The sequence below is a fragment of the Thamnophis sirtalis genome, unplaced genomic scaffold (genome assembly GCF_051295495.1).
Source record: "Thamnophis sirtalis isolate CommonGarterSnake01/CBP01778 unplaced genomic scaffold, rThaSir2_p1.2 scaffold_1, whole genome shotgun sequence".
NCBI classification, from domain to species: Eukaryota; Metazoa; Chordata; class Lepidosauria; order Squamata; family Natricidae; genus Thamnophis; species Thamnophis sirtalis.
In genome coordinates, this window is record NW_028261381.1 from 113265477 (window position 1) to 113281811 (window position 16335).

At 37.7% G+C, this 16335-nt stretch overlaps 1 protein-coding gene across 3 annotated transcripts in view; it reads right to left on the minus strand.

The window, feature by feature from the left end:
- Positions 1-6836: 6836 nt before the first annotated feature.
- The window catches only part of MGA (MAX dimerization protein MGA), a 64370-nt gene continuing 54871 nt past the window's right edge, over positions 6837-16335 (minus strand). For 2 of the 3 annotated variants that reach the window (XM_087722321.1, XM_087722304.1), the window contains exons 22-25: positions 15893-16004; positions 14566-14808; positions 13778-13954; positions 6837-10540 (exon numbers count right to left, since the gene is read on the minus strand). In XM_087722321.1, the coding sequence (XP_087578447.1) occupies positions 9318-10540; positions 13778-13954; positions 14566-14808; positions 15893-16004 (1755 nt within the window). In that variant the 3' untranslated portion in view covers positions 6837-9317. The remainder of the gene's footprint in view (positions 10541-13777; positions 13955-14565; positions 14809-15892; positions 16005-16335) is intronic. The other variant, XM_087722313.1, reaches the window with a different exon arrangement.

A 16335-nucleotide genomic window follows, 5' to 3' on the forward strand; every position in this document is an offset into this window, starting at 1 on the left:
GTACGAGTGGTGGGGTTTGTGCAAAAATATTTTGCCTGGTATCCCATTTTCTCTTTATTTAATCTTTGATCTAACCCTAAAGACTGAGTAGGAGAAATAAGGTGAGAAGTGCCATAACCAGTATTTCTCACTGGCTGAGAAAGGAAAGAAAGAAATGCACCTGGAAGCCCAGGGGAGGAACGGTGCACTTTTCAAAACAAGGCTGTGACTCAAAAAGTTTTAAAACGATTGGAGCAAATCAGTTCCCATCTCTGCAATAAATCTTCATTTGTTTGCTTGTTTTGGCCTGGAGTAGATTAGCTTGTTTTAAAGCTTTCTCCCAAATACTGCCCAAGGTTAAAAGTTACACCTTTTTTTCTTTGTTTTTTGAAACAGTGCTCTACTACAGTTGATGAAACTTTATTCTGAGTCATCTTTAAAGCCTTCTGCCCTGATATCAGAAGAGATCTTAACTCTCACATCTGTCATCAATTTTCAGACATGGCACGGAAGAAAAGGAAATGAAAGCCCTGTCCTGACGGGTATGCAGTATATGGTGGGAAGATTGCTGAGAAATCTACATGCAGAGAATGAAGGCAATAGCACTTCCAAGAAGGGACTTTTCTACCTGTTAAAGGTAGAACTGCTTTTTTAACATGGGGCATTTTTATTTTATTTTTAAGAAATCTGTTCATTTATTTATTTATTTCTTAGTTCAGTTCAGATTCCATAGTCCTCCTCCTTCCCCTCCCCTTCCTTTTCTCCACAAGCCAAAGGTGGGTTTCTACCGGTTCGGACGGGTTCGGCTGAGTAGATAGTAACTCGACCACCCACACCTCCAAACTGGTTCTATTGACAACGCCATAGGCTCCGCCATCTTGTTTTTTGCTCATGCGCATAAGTAATCTTTCATTACTGCACATATGCGTGTGCGCAAAGCACATGCAAAGCATGCATGTACATGCGCTAAACACACACACACATGCTAAGCACACATGCACCCAAAGTGCATCCCTGACCGAACCAGCAGTAAAAGTATCTGGAACCCACCCCTGTCACAAGCATATCATACCTTCTGACCTGTCACAATATTTCCCTTACTATCTGGGGGGAAAAAAGGAAATATGTCTCCCTCACAGAATAGCCATATTGTTTGAAGCTCCATAACACAAGTAGAGCTGACACTTTATAAGTGGTGATTTGCAATCTAGTGGAGAAGACGGCAAGTAGCAAAACAAGGCCTTCCATCATCCGTCACCCCCATTTTGTCAACTTACTTTTGATCCACAGTGTGCTGTTTGCACCATTTGGGCCTTGTTACAGAATTTATGTTCTGTATTAAATGCCCTAAGGTTTCCTATGTCAACGTTTGCATTTAGCCATTGATCAACTGTAAAGCAAGAGTTCTCGAGGCAACGTACCTTCATATATGATTAAAAATGAAATTATAAAAAATACCAGACATCATTTAAACCTCTATAGAAAGCTGTAGAATGGCTTAGTTACAAATCAAGAGCAACAATAATAACTGGAGTAAATACAGTATAAAATATTGATAAATTGCTTGTGTGTTTAAATACTTCATCCCCTAATAATCTTGCAAATCAAATATATCTTGGGCCTCCTTCCATGATCAGAATACTGCAGCCCAATACTGCATTTCTTTCTGGTTTGTGTATGCCGTAAATTAAACATTCTCATATTATGCACATTTACACAAAAATAAATTACATTGTTGTCAGCTTTTATCTCTTTAAAGTGTTTTAGGGTTGCATTCTAGATAGTGAGGAAAGCCTGTATTATGTTTTACTTTAAAGATCAATGCAGGAGAGGAGAACCATCTATTCCCCCTTTCCTTCATTATTCATCCATTAAAATAGCACGGTTGGGATAACTACATTGGAATGGCTGGCATATGATTGCCTCTCACCTAGAGAAGATACCTGACTTTGGAGGTACAGTACCTCATGCATAAGCGACCTCATTGGACATCTTGCGGTAAAAAATGGATTCCTGATCTTCTACACATTGCAATGACATGCTCATCAGCTCATTATGTTAAATGGCAGCATGTCTTCCCCCCCCATTCCAATCAGCAAAATGCATGACGTTTTGTTGCATCTTACTATTGCAATTAAAGATGTTTCAGTGTCATATGCTAAGCAATATCCAAGCCTTGAACTATAATCGTAGATGTTGTTATGCTAGCTACACTTTATTAGATGACTACAATATTCATATTCCCTTTGTGTGTCATACTAAGCCTAAGGCTCAAGGATTTCCGGTTGATTGTCACGTAGTATTTAATTATAAAGTCTTAGCATGTGGTAATAAATTGAGGAAGTGAAGTAATGGAAGTTGCCATTTGTGTTAATTACTAAGAGCCCACTCCCTTGTTCTATTTAGCATTTATATTTGTTTTCGTAGAGATTTGCATGGATGGCTGCAGCCTTAGGTGATGAGGATAAATTTATCCATTCAGTTGTGTCCGACTCTTGGCGATTATATGGGCCAGGTCTCTCCACATCTTCCGATCTTGCGCTACTTGTTTGAGTTTGTCTATGCTCTGGCTGGTATCAGCTTTGATGGTGTCCAGCCACCACGTCCTTTGGCCATCTGGTTTCCTTTTACCGCCAATTCTTCCAAACAGAATTGTTTGCTCCATCCAATGAATTGCCCCACATGACATGGCCAAAATAAGTGAGATGCAGTTTTGTGATTTATAGCCTTAGGAAAGAGGTGCAAAAGGAACCTGGGGCACAGATCTAGGACTCCGTAATCTGGAAAGGTCCCCAAATGACTAGAAGCAAGGACAAGGGTTTCAGGACAGTAAAATAAAGTGCTTGCAGGCAAATCTACTGGTTCATGCTTTGCAGAAATAGACATCGCCTTTACGGACTGTGCCTGAGCCTTTCTGTGGGTTTCCAGGATTTGATAGAAAACTCCATGCAAACTTGATTTTGAATTTCTCATTCTTTTATTAAATAGTAGTGAGTTTCACTTTTAGACACATGCTTTAGTCATGTGTGGCTCAGTGTGGGTTGCCAATTTTTTTACTACCGGTCCGGGCGTGCTCCTGCATGTGCAGAAGCGTCCAGGTGGGTGGATGGAGTCTCCTGCCCCCACTACTACCAATTTGCCCGATCCGGGCCGAATCAGGAGCAACCTACCTCTGGTGTGGTTCTCTTGATTATTTTCAGTGATAAGATGCAGAGAATGAAATCTCAACCTGAAATATAAAATTGTGATTGGAATTTTTTCCCTTCTACTGAAATGTGCAGCTAAAGCTTTTCTAAGCATGTACTGAATATGTTTGCAAGTCATACAATTAGTGGGTGCCTACCCTTCTATGTTTCTAAGTACTGTAAATACTATTTTTTAGCATTAGGAAAGAACCTAATGCTAAACACTTCCTCTCAGACAGTCTGGAAACCAGCTTGTTTTGACTGGTAAAACCTCTTCTCTTCTGTCATCTTTGACTTTCTCCAAAGTTCACCTTCTTTGTGCTCTCATCTATTTCCGGAGGCTTCACACTTCTCAAACCTACTTGTTGAGAACAAAACAAAGCTTCATCAGTCCATGTTAATACGGTTCAGTCCTCTTTGGATTACTAGCTATCTTCATAATAAGCCAAATCAAATCTTCAACATCTATCTTTTTTAGATTCATTTTAATTGCCAGACATTATATCCACCTCCACTCCAGCTGTCCCAATTAATCCTCCTAAAGTTGTACCTGATATTTTAAGATAAGTAGAAAGGTTGTCCAAGCTTTCTCAATTCTGGGGGTGGGATTGATTGCATGGCTGTTCTTAGTTGGTGGATAGTTTAAGATTCCACCTCTGATGCCAGCCCAACGCCCTTCCGTCTGTGACAAGAACATTTTCCTGTGAGAAACTAATCTTATCAACTAGCTAGCACAAAGTGTCTGAGTTTCTGCATGTATACACAAAGAGCAGTAGGGAGCCATGATCGAAGTAAGCTGTCACAATAGAAGTATTGAATCATAGGAAAGTTCAGTCACTGATCCAGGGCCTCCATTAGTCACATATACTCCATACATATTCCCAGGGGTAAGGTCTGATTTATTCATTTATTGTATTGAAAAGCTTAGAAAAACAATTTCTTCAAAAAAAAAGTTACATGACTGCTGCTAACCTACGAACCCCTGGTCTTAATCATGGGGGCAGCACAATGCTTTCTTTTAAATAACTGCATAGTTTAAGACAAACTGGTTGGCAATGGTATTCTGGCATAGAAATAAAATTCATGTAATAACAGGATTGGAAGGGATCTTGGAGGTCTTCTAGTCCAAGCAGGAGAACCTATACTGGGTGTCGGCAACGTGCAACTTCTGAACCGTATGTGACTCTTTCATCCCCCTGCTGTGGTTCACTGCTGGCTGGCTGGCCCCTCCCCTCCCCTCCCAGTCACTCCTCATATGGCCTGAGAAGGTAAGAGTGATGGCAAGGATGGAGAGTCGCTCCATATTCCAGAGCGGGAGGGAAGCACTCCTGTACTCCCTGCATGGGAATCATAAGGAGGGCTAATAGAAGCAAGATTATGTAGTGCTATTTGCTAAACTGGGAGAAACCCAGTTTTAAGCCCTACGAATTAACTGGGTGATTTTGGGCCAGTCATTCACTCAATGCAATTTACTTCAAAGGATTGTTATTGTAAAGATAACACGAAAGGACATTCCCGTGCTAAGTAGCTTGAACTCTTGGAGTAAGATGGTGTATAAATAATTCAATTAAAAACATAGCCAACCTATGGCTGACACACAAATGCTACAAATCATTCAAATTAACATGACCAGAACATTTTCCTGGCTTTTACCCATAGTAGCAACAGAATCTGTGCAATAATGTATTATAAGGTTTGCTCCTGTCAAGAGAAACATAGTTGCAAAATTAAATACTGATGAATGGCTTATTATATCAAGTAAACTATCATGCGCTCTCCTATATAGGGAGTTTTGAAACCAAAACATTCCACTTTTAGCTTGCACTCGCTATGGGTTTAGAACAGGCATGTCTAACCTTTTGGCTTGCCTGAGCGGAATTGAGTGAGGAGAAATTGCCTTGGGCTGCATATAAAATATATTTTATAGTTAATGTATATAAATAACAAACTTCATTTTTAAATATTTTTATTACCATCTTGTGGGTTTGCATTACTTGCTGTCCAGAGCTGCATGCAACTCATGGGTTGGATAACCTGGTTTAGGGGAATGGCCCAGACACCCACTGATTGTCCTGGCTAGTAAGTGAACCATAATCAGGTGATTCCCTAGATCTGGGATGGTGAATCTATGGCACCAGAGGTGGGTTCCTACTGGTTTGGCCGAGTATGTAGTAACTCAGCTGGCCACACCCCCTAACTGGTTCTATCGGCAGCGCCATAGGCGCCGTCTTTTTTTTGCTTTTGCGCAAAGAAATTTTTTACTACTGCGCATGCACGTGTACACGCACACAAAACATCTCCATGACCAAACTGGCAGTAACAGAAGCCAGAATCCACCCCTGTATGGCATGCGTGTCCACAGTGACACGTGGAGCAGTGTTGCCTGGTATGCGCAGCATCACCTGTTCCTCTTCCAGACTTCATGTGCGTGCGATGATCAGCTGGCCTGTGTGTGTGCGGCAGTGCCAGAAACTGGAAGACCTGGTCTTCCGTTTTCCGGCATGAGCATGCATGCCAGCAAGCTGATCCTCATTGGAAGACTAGCTTGGAATTGAATTTCATTCATCTTCTGGTGTGTGAATGCCCCCCTGGGCTTCTCTTCCAGGTTGCGGCCCTGATGAGCAGGCACGCATTCACCATCACTGCCCTAGATTATCCAGAAGCTGGCAATGTCTAAAGCATGGACAGACTTTTCTTCATGTGTATTATATGGTCAGGCTGTCTGGAGTGATCTGAACCATTTAGTTTTGAGATAAAGCGTCAAAAATTCAATGGCCCTAAAATACAGAAAAGTGCTCAGGGATTTAATCAAAGCTTTCTCCCCTCCTGCCAATAAAAATTCTGCTATAGAGGAAAATTGTGTCAAAAATTATCTTTGTTCCATCCTGAACAAAAGATTTAACACTGATTGGGAACTGGATTTGAAGCGAAGAATCCTCATGCAATGGCACATGGATAGATCATTATTATAAGGCTGTGCAGAAACAAAAAGTATGGTACCATTATGGTACTAAATTCCACCCATCTCAAAATATGCTATATGAGCTGGAATAATTTTGCTTAAATTCTCTGCACTTTATCCACACAAGAACCTTTTGCCTCTCAACATCCATATAAAAACTTAACAGTATGGACAAGAGTTCACCATGTTTTGATCCAAGCAGAGGACCCTGGAGTGTTTATCCAATGGAGAAACTGCTTTACATTTCTAATACTTTTGAAAAAGAATGCTAAGTCAAATAGCCCCATGAAAGAGTGTATGAGTCTGTTTTAGTACAGCTGGGAGAACAGAAAAATAATGGAAATGATTCTGGAGAAGTGATTTCAATATGCTATTGTTATGCTAAAGAAAATAAATGTCAGGAAAGCAGCCACATCCACTTAATGTCTAAGGAATGGGCAAAACTCTCCAAAGTATTCTGGAACATTCCAAGCAAAGTTTTGTACAGGAATGGAATCCCCAAATGTGATGCAGACAAATCACAATTAAGAACTCAAATCAAAATATTAATAATCTTTATAACAATAACAATCCTAAAAAAAATTAAATTCAAAATATTCTTTTTTACAAGTGCTAATTTTACTCTAGAATTTTATCAATAAAATTCAGTAAACAGTTATCCTCTCAGCTTCTCCTCCGGTGTTTGGCCTAGAAATAATATTTCAAAACCATTTTCTAGTTAGAGATTATTTTAATTACACAGATTCTCCTCTCAGTTATTCAGACAGGCTTTATGGTTTGATAACTACAAAAATACAGTTTTTAGTAAATACAGAAAAAGAAGTATCATAAAAACAAACTCTAACATTGTTTTACTAAAAACATTTCAGTCATTTACAGATGAATTAAAAATCAATTTTACAAGCTTGCTTAAAATGAAATGAATCAATTGTCAAGTATTGATTAAAAATACTTATAAAATTCAATATTGCATTATTCCTAAAAAACTATACATAATTGTTATCAAGGCTACTTTTGAAATACATAGGGAATAGTGTAGGAGGTACTATTATTTTTTAAAAACTTTTGATTTAAGCACTGAAATGCAGACAAAAATTATTAAAAGAGATGATTGGGTATTGGAATTTTTGAGTTCTGTTATCATATTTATATAGTTTTCCTGAAATCTTTTACTGCCTATTTACATTATGATGCACTGCATCTTTAAAATAGTCATGTTTAGGCAAGAGGCCAAATGACCACAATTGTAATGTTATTATGATATAATTTGTTCTAAAGTGAAATGTGGAAGGGTAGGTTTTTTTTTTAAAGTTTCTATAGCTCAGAAAACAAGCAAATACTAGGAAAAAGGAATAAGCAAAAAATGAAAAAAATAATGCTATGTTTTATTCACATTTATAGTGTAATGATAATGCTATGTTTTATTCAAATTTGTAGTGTAATGGTGGTTTCACAAAATAAAGGGTGGGCGTAATTTGTTTTATGTTTATTTAATATTGGTAAGCAAATTGCCACAAGTCTTGTTCAGGCTTTTTTACTTGAACAAGCAAGATGTCCGAGTGCAGGATTTCATACAGTCAGAAATCCTAACAACGAAGTGTTGATGTACTCATAAGAGCTGCCTTGATTTACCACTCTACATCCAAGGATCCCATCAGTGCTGATGTTCACACATCTGCTGATGTCTGTGGGACATAGGCTCTCAGAGAAACCACATTTTCAGTTGCACATCCAGACAAAACACTTAAAAGGCTTGTGTTACATTGGAGTCTGAGCCTTAAAAAAACAGGTCACTCAGATTTTAATTAAATTGTGATGTCCAAAAGTTCTTTTCATGTCCTAAGGCACTGAATGAACACAGTGAATCAAGAAACATAAGAAAACCTTATAATAAACTGAAAAATAGCATAAGGGAATATGTCAGCAACAGAGAACAAATTGTATAATCCACACTGCTTAATACTTTGACAACTTTTCCTTTCTGTTATTATAAAGCTTTTAAATCAATAGCATTGATTTAAGGAAAAACTAAACCTGTAATTCTGTTAACTGTCTGAAGATTTAACAGCCAGTGCAGATGAACACAGCATTGCTATTTCTGTAAAAATCTCTGAAAAAGAAAAAGAGTTTAACTTTTTTCATTTAATTCCGTCTGCATATATTTTTAAAAGCTGAGGAATACCCACCAGAAGTAATTCTGACTCATGTCTGTTTGTTACATGTAAACCTTCGTGCTATAAGCACATCGGAATTGCTCATTGCTTATATAGAAAGCTGACTCTCAACAGTTAATTCAATCCACGTGATAAGGAAGCTTCAAATATTAATAAATGAAGACAGCTTTAATATTGTATTTTGGGGTAATAAGAAACATTACCTTCCTTATTGAATTTATCGAAAATGCATAAGTTTTAAGGTTTCCTATAACAACTTGTTCAAAGCACTCAAATGCTTCACACTTAGTGAAAAATGTATCATTTACAATCATTTGGAAACATTTAATATCTTTTCCTAGATGAAAAATGTCATTATTGTACATACTTACAAAAATCTGTATACAAAAATATAAATCATTTTACAGTATGAAATCTCACTTCACTTGCTTTACAGGAAACCCCAAAAATTAAACAACATTGTATTACAGAAAATACTTTGTTGCTGAAATGCTTTAATCTGAGTTCCTGAACACATATATTTATACAAATCACTTATATTCCTGATTTTTAAAAATACTTTAAAAAAAGATATTCTATGGCAATGTCATACAAAGGAAATAACCATGACACCTTTCCTGCGAATTAAAAGCAACTCCACTGGAGCTTAAGCAAAGCAGTTAAAATTCTCACTACATTAGTTATTATGAAGACAATAACTTAGTTCTGCATTTTTTTCTTCCCAGAATGAACGTTCTCAAACATGTAATTGTTCAAGAGCCTCAACGTATTTTACAAGAGTTCTACCAAAATAACAGATAAATGAAGTATTTGCATTATTTATCTACCTGATTAGTCTCTTAATTTTTTGACTTCTTAACCTCTAGTATAAAACTGTTTTCATAAATTACATGCATACTTTTTACAATATCTGACAATGTAATGCAAGCAGCCAAATGCACATGTGTATTCTACATCTACATTAAGCCTCAAAAGTCAGAAAGAAAATATTAAAATCTGAAGTTAAAGCCACAATAATTAATTTGATTTTGTCACTGCAGTTGCTTTTGTGTTTGTTGCTTTAGAATCCTGACTGGGATTAATTGCTGACTGTGCCAATTTCTTCTCTTTTGAAGCAACAGGTGCCAGTGCAGGCATCACTTTAGTACTTTGTCCTTCCGAATCTAATGACTGATTAGCAGTTTTTAACCCCAGTGGTGCTAATTTGGGCATAGGCCTCCATGACATGTCCAATGCGCCAGCTTCTAAATTAGTTTTCATATAAAGAACGGGAGGTGAAACACTTCTTGTCTTTGTGGAGGATTCCATGTTTTTTCCACTTCCGTTTATTTTTAACAAGTTGGAATTTCTATCCTTGACTTCAGAACCTAGCATGATTTTTAAAGCATCAGATTGTGATGAAACCTCTCTGGCACTTCTATTGCCAACAGGAAAGTCGTCATCATCCAAGTGAAGTAGGAGGGGAGTTATGGAATCACCATTGTCTTGAATCATAGAAAGATCTTTAAAATTCCCACCCACTGTACCAAATTGGAAGGCAGAGCTACTTGCTGAATTTGATTCCTGGCGACTTTCTGTATCTGCTAGAGAAAAGCCAGAACTTAGGGGGTTGGAGAGTTCTGGTATGTCTGAAATATCATCATTCAGTTGCTGATTGAGGAATGCAATTTCATTCAGAAGTGAGGTCAGAGTTTCATCTGTATCATCATCCTCTTCTAAATCTACTGAACTGCTTGTATCCATTGTTGGTTCATGAATTATGGAAGCAACTTGCTGCGGTTCCATTTTTGACCCAGAGACCTTGGCTTTGTTAATCTGTAGCTTTTGCAATGAGGGATTCTTCGACTTTTGACAATCTTCTCCTCCTCCATCTACCTCTTTGGCCCATGTCTGGCTTCCAGTTAATTCTTCAAAGCAGAGCTTTGTTCCAAATGTTTCTGGGGAGCCCTTTAAACTGGAGACGTTTACTATTTGTGGAAAACTATATTTTTTCTCAAGCAGATCTTGTGTTGTTCTAGTAGCATTTCTCTCTTTTTCAGAACCTCCTTTGTTTTCTTTGCATTTATGATTGGATGTTTCCTGAGATAAAACTTGCATGGAAAGCTCAGATGCTTTAGAATCAGTATTTAGCATTGTATAAGGCCCTTTATTTGCATCCAGATTTAAATTCGTTTCTTCTTCAGTAGCTAGTGATGTCACATTCACGATTCTTGGCATCAAGAATGAATCTTCATTTTCTGCTAAGGCCAAACAAAACAAAATAAATCAATCAGATTATTGATTAAAGCATCCCAATCTTATTCCAATCATTCTGCTTGGAAAAGTAAACTGTTTTACCTGCAAAAATTGGGGTTACTGATCTTATGCATGCTAACTGTTGAGAATGAAAAGTAACTTCCTTCTTTGAAGAAATGTTGACCTGGCCTTGGGAATGGAGAAATAATAAGTCAGTCATTAAGAAAAGATTGCTCAGCCTTGGGAATGGAGAAATAATAAGTCAGTCATTAAGAAAAGATTGCTCAGTCCCAAGAAAGCGAAAAGACAAAGAAAGATACTCAAACAATCCCACCTTGATTGTCTTTGGTATAAGAAGCAGCAGAAAGAAACTCTCATAAAATTGCAAGAGTCTGTTCTTCTCCTATACAATAATAAAGAGCATTCTTTGGATCCCTGCTTCGCCTATCCATCCCATATTATATTAAAGGTAGAAAAAATTCTGAAGTGATTTATTTTGGTCTGATATTTTTACATCTCAAAAATCTGGCATTTTAAAAGGGGTGCGTAGACTTTATATTTTGTGTGTTGTCAGGGGGAGGGGGGGGGAGATTGTGCATGTATAAAACAAAACAAAGTGGTAAATACCAGGTGATGAGCTATCACAAAGATACAAATCCTGGGTAATATTGGGTCCCAATTTGGTTTACCAGCAATAACAGCAGCACTTCCAAAGAGATTAGTGACTGCCATGATGGCACTTGCAGTTCTTAGGGCTAGCAAGTTCAACTAGTTTATGTTCACAATGATAGAAACATTCTGCAAGCCCTCCATAGTTATATGAATCAACCAATTCAAAGCACCCATCGGAGGGCTGTATTGACTCACAGAATGCATGTAATAAAAGGCTGATGCAGAGAAGCAGTGGCTTTTTTTTCTTCCTTGCTTTTTCAAATGCTGTGAGTTCAGATTTCTGAGGTTACTGGTAATCATGTGGACTACCTGGCCTAAGAGGAACAATTTGTAGAACAGAAGTGTATTCCAGAGAATAGCGTCCATGAAGTAATAAAAAATAAGGTGCATCAAAAGTGCCCAGAAAATGCCGAAACTGGTCCCCAGACTTGGAAGATCCATATGATGAAAGATCAAACAAACACTGGAAAAACAGAAGAGGAGAAAGGACTGTTGCAAAAGAGGGACCTCAGCCAAGGGAAGGGAGAAGCGTGAAATTCACAGCTACTCCATCTTAATTATGCTAGGTATAAGTTGAACACGACAATTGCTTTGACAGCCTTTCAAGTTTCTATTATATTACCCTATTAGCAAAAGGAGAGAGATTTCCTGAGTTTGCTAATCTCCTAGAGAAAATAAAAATTTTAGAGACAGGTGCACACCAGTGGTGGGTTGTAGGCGATACGCCCTGTTATGGGCGTACCGAAGCCTGCCCGGAGCACCTGATACAGTTCTGGTACAGTGCTCTGGAGGGCCCACCCACCTGCCCAAGTTCCTTATTTTTAAATCTTTGGTGCTTCTGTGCACATGAACCGTGCGTACAGCGTCTGCGCGATGCTCCGCTGAGCAGCTGGAGCATCGCAGAACCTCATGGAGGCAGTAAAACGCATGCGCATGCTGCGCACGTCCATGTGGATGACACCGGGCCCGTTCCAACTTTACTGGTTGGAACGGGATCTGGAACCCACTACTGGTGCACACATTCATTTTGGATGAAAGAGACCTTTGCCATCAAAAGTCTGCAAATCCTTAGTCCAAACCCAACTCTTGAACTGCAGTTATGCATTGCAGCACAGTCTGTCATCATAGTTAGCAGCAGAACAACTAGTAGCGATCAACTGTTTCATAATATGGACAGCCTTAGCATGGAAAAGTAATGATCTCTCACTTAAATGTCAGAAAAATAAATCAAGGAGGAAGCTTTTGTCGAAAGAAAATACTGATATTTTGCTAGGCTGGTTTGAAAATACCTGTTTCAAAGGGAAAGAATAAAGTTTTAGCTGTCATTCTTTTCCACAGGAGCCAAATATAAATACTGATAACTGTGAGGTTAATCAGATGTAGCCATGTGGATTGAAACATTGACCCTAAAAGACAGAATACCTATCCTATACTTGAGTATGCACTTAAGTTCGACTTATTAATATAGAATGAAGCAAAATATTTTAACACTGAATATATTTAAGGATATTTTTGAACAATGAACCCAGAAGTCAATTTTAAGAGTGTCTGCCCCTATAAGCTAGACTGCATTTAAACAACGTTATGGAAGAAGAACAAGTCTTACCTGAACAGATTAAGACAGATATGAAAGTGGATTTAAAAATAACAGGCTACAAGAATGATACAGGTAAAGATGCTGCACTGGACATACAATCTCCCTCTCCCTCCCACACAAACAAAACAAAACAAAAATGGTTAATGCTATTAAGGAATATAAAAAAGAATAAACAAAAAAAAAAAGCAAGTTGGGTAATTTTCCTATGCTGGATTTACAAAAGAGGCTTGTTAAAACTTTGAGAAGAGCCGTGGTGGCACAGTGGTTAGAATGCAATACTGCAGACTACTTCTGCTGACTGCCGGCTGCCAGCAATCTCACCAGGCTTAAGGTTGACTCAGCCTTCCATTCTTATGAGGTCAGTAAAGCGAAGATCCAGATTATTGAGGCCAAATGCTAGCTCTGTAAACTGCTTAGAGAGGGCTATAAAGCACCATGAAGCAGTACATAAGTCTAAGTGCTATTACTATTGAAGAATTCTGTGAGAAGGACAAAGAAAACAAAAAGAAATCAAATTCTAGGACTATTGATGAAACTAAAATCAAGATTGTTAAAAGAAAAAGGAAGAAATATAAAGTTGGTTTATTTGATTAAGGTTAAATAATTTGTTGTTATCTCTGGTAACTCTTAATGGAATTTTGCTGGTCAAGATTGAAATGAAAAAGCTTTAAGGATTTATTTATAAGTAAGAGTTAGAATATTGTTGTATTTTAAGATGTGATAAAGTCTAAAATTGTTTATATTATGGTGAAGGGGGAATAATTTCTTCATATATTTCTTTTGTTTTACTGTATCCTTACTTTTTGTCTTTTGTCTTTTCTTTCTTTCCATTTTTTATCTCTGCATGGGAACTACCTATAGATGAGACAAGTGATAAAAGTTTCCACTTTGGGGACATGGACAATTTAGTAAGCTTCATGCCAGAAGCAAGGCTAGGTTCAACTTAATTTTTTCAGTTGTTTTCTCATCTTACCTGACTGCTCTTTCTCATCATTGCCCTCCATTTCTGATTTAACTTTGCCTTCTAGTAGTGTGGTAGGCAGGGCAGCAACCTGTCTTGGCACCAATGAGCTTCTGAATGCCAGAACCTGGCCATTTGTAGTTACTAAAAGGTTGGCATTGGTTAATGTTATAGAGGGAGGGAGGTCTCCTGTAAAAAGCAATAATAAAGAAATTTTGAGATAAGTACATAAATAACAAGGAATATTATTTATCTTGGCATTCCTTTTACATTTATCCCCATAAACTACAACTGTTTTTCTGTAACACATTTCAGATAACACTGAAATTTTTAAACAAGCAAAAAAAATCAAAAAAAAAAAAACAAAAAACCCAAGAAATTGTTAAATCAACTCTGCAGTACCTCTATAGCAGTGGTCTCCAACCTTGGCCACTTTAAGACCTGTGGACTTCAATTTCCAGAGTTCCTCAGCCAGCTTTGCTGCAGGTTGGAGACCACTACTCTATAGTATTTCATACACTACAGTGGCTGTTGTGTTAATTTATTACCTTACTATGCTGATAAATTACAGGCATCCTTGGTTTACGACAATAATTGGGACTGGAATTACAATTGCTAAGTAACAGTCATAAGGTGTAATGTCCCTTGATTATGCTACCTAGTTCGTTTCCAGCATTAAGGGATGACTTCACATGATTGCAATTTTCAATTTCCTGCTGGCTTCCCATTGACTTTGCCTGTTCAGCAATGAATGTCAGGATTTTGTGTAGACCAATTATTCCTGTGTTTCTTTAGCCTACCTGTGACATTTCCTTTCTTGGAAAGTATCAATGGTTTTGTACGTTGATTGGATAAGACCATTGGCTTCACTTCTCCAAGGACAGAAGTAGGATCTTTTTCCACTGAAGGACTAGCAGTCTGTGTAGTTTCAATCATCTTCGTAGGATCTGTTTGTTCTTTCTGCTTCCCTTTTTGAGCCGCTACTGCTTTCTGTTTGGCATAAATATATTCTAACTTCTTCAAGACCACTTCTTGTGTCTTTCCTAGAGATGAAAGCAATAGTCAGGTTTCTCTTTCAAAACAAACATGCTTACAAATGTCTAACTTCCAAGAGAAATTATATGCTAGCCCAAATGCAATTGTTTTTAGTCTTTCTTTCTCCATCATAAATATGCAAGGGCTCTATATTCTTGGGGACTCCATGGAGTAAATTATAATTCCTTATTAATTTTATTTTTAATCCTGTCTTTTTATATATAACTCAAGGGTGTGAACATACCTATTGTTCCTTTCTCCTACTTTCCCCACAACAACCCTGTGAGGTGACCTCGACTGAGAGAGAGTAACTGGTCCAAATTGGCTTTCATACCTAAGGCATGCTCAGAACTCATAGTCTCCTGGTTTCTAGCATCTTAACCAATAAACCAAACTGGCCCCCAGTTGCATAATATTACTGCATTAGACAGGTGATCTTCAACTTACAACCATTTAGTGGTTACAAACATTTAGTGACAAACATTCAGTGACCCTTCGAAGTTGCAACATTGCAAGAAATGACTTATGACCGTTTTTCACACTTATGACCATTGTAGTATCCCCAAGGTCACATGATCAAAATTTGGATGCTTCGCAACTGGCATGTATTTAAGACAATTGCAGTGTTGCAGGGTCATGTGATCACTTTTTGTGACCTTCTAATAAGCAAAGTCAACGGAGAAGGCAGATTCACTTAACAACCGTGTTATTAATTTAATATCTGCAGAGATTCACTTAACAAGAGTGGTAAGAAAAGTTGTAAAATGGGGCAAAATTCAATTAACAACTGCCTTGTTTAGTAACAGGAATGTTAGGCTCAAATTGTGGTTGTAAGTCAAGGACTTCCTGCATGGAAAAAGCATTTAATTATGTTTTATGGTCCTAGCATGAGTTCATAATTTCTTGAAGGTTTTCCTACTCCCCATCTGTGGCAGCTTCCAGCTTCTATTTTAGGACCATTCACATATTTTACAACTATACTTCATTAGTAGCCCGTAACTTTCTTTGCCCACCACTTCAAACTATTCCAGTGATTTACAATCCTAAGAGACAGTTCAGATTTTATTCTGCTCATTTTCTCTGACATCTCACCTGAAAGTGCAGATACTTTACGAACCAAGGTATCCTGCGTGTGCAACAGTAAGTTCTTTTGTCCTGTGAGTTTGTCTGCTTGATCTGTCAGACCCTGGATCTCTTCCAAGGCCTGAAAAACAAACTCTTTTTAGATTCCAGAAGAATATATCTGAACAGAAATAGCTTCTCATATTCATATCAGTAAATTATTTGAAAACTATATTGAAAGGAATTAAAATTAAATAAAATATGTTCCAAGTCATATGCCTGCACAAAGAAAGGAAATTATACAGATTTTGTTTTAGTCAAGAATACAACGAGAGGAAACAACCGATCAGTTAGACAAAATCTCCAATTGTAGTTCATGAGTCATATAACAGAGTAACGGAATTGGAAGAGACCTTGGAGGCCTTCTAATCCAACCCCTGATCAGCAAGAAACCCTATACCATTTTAGTCAAA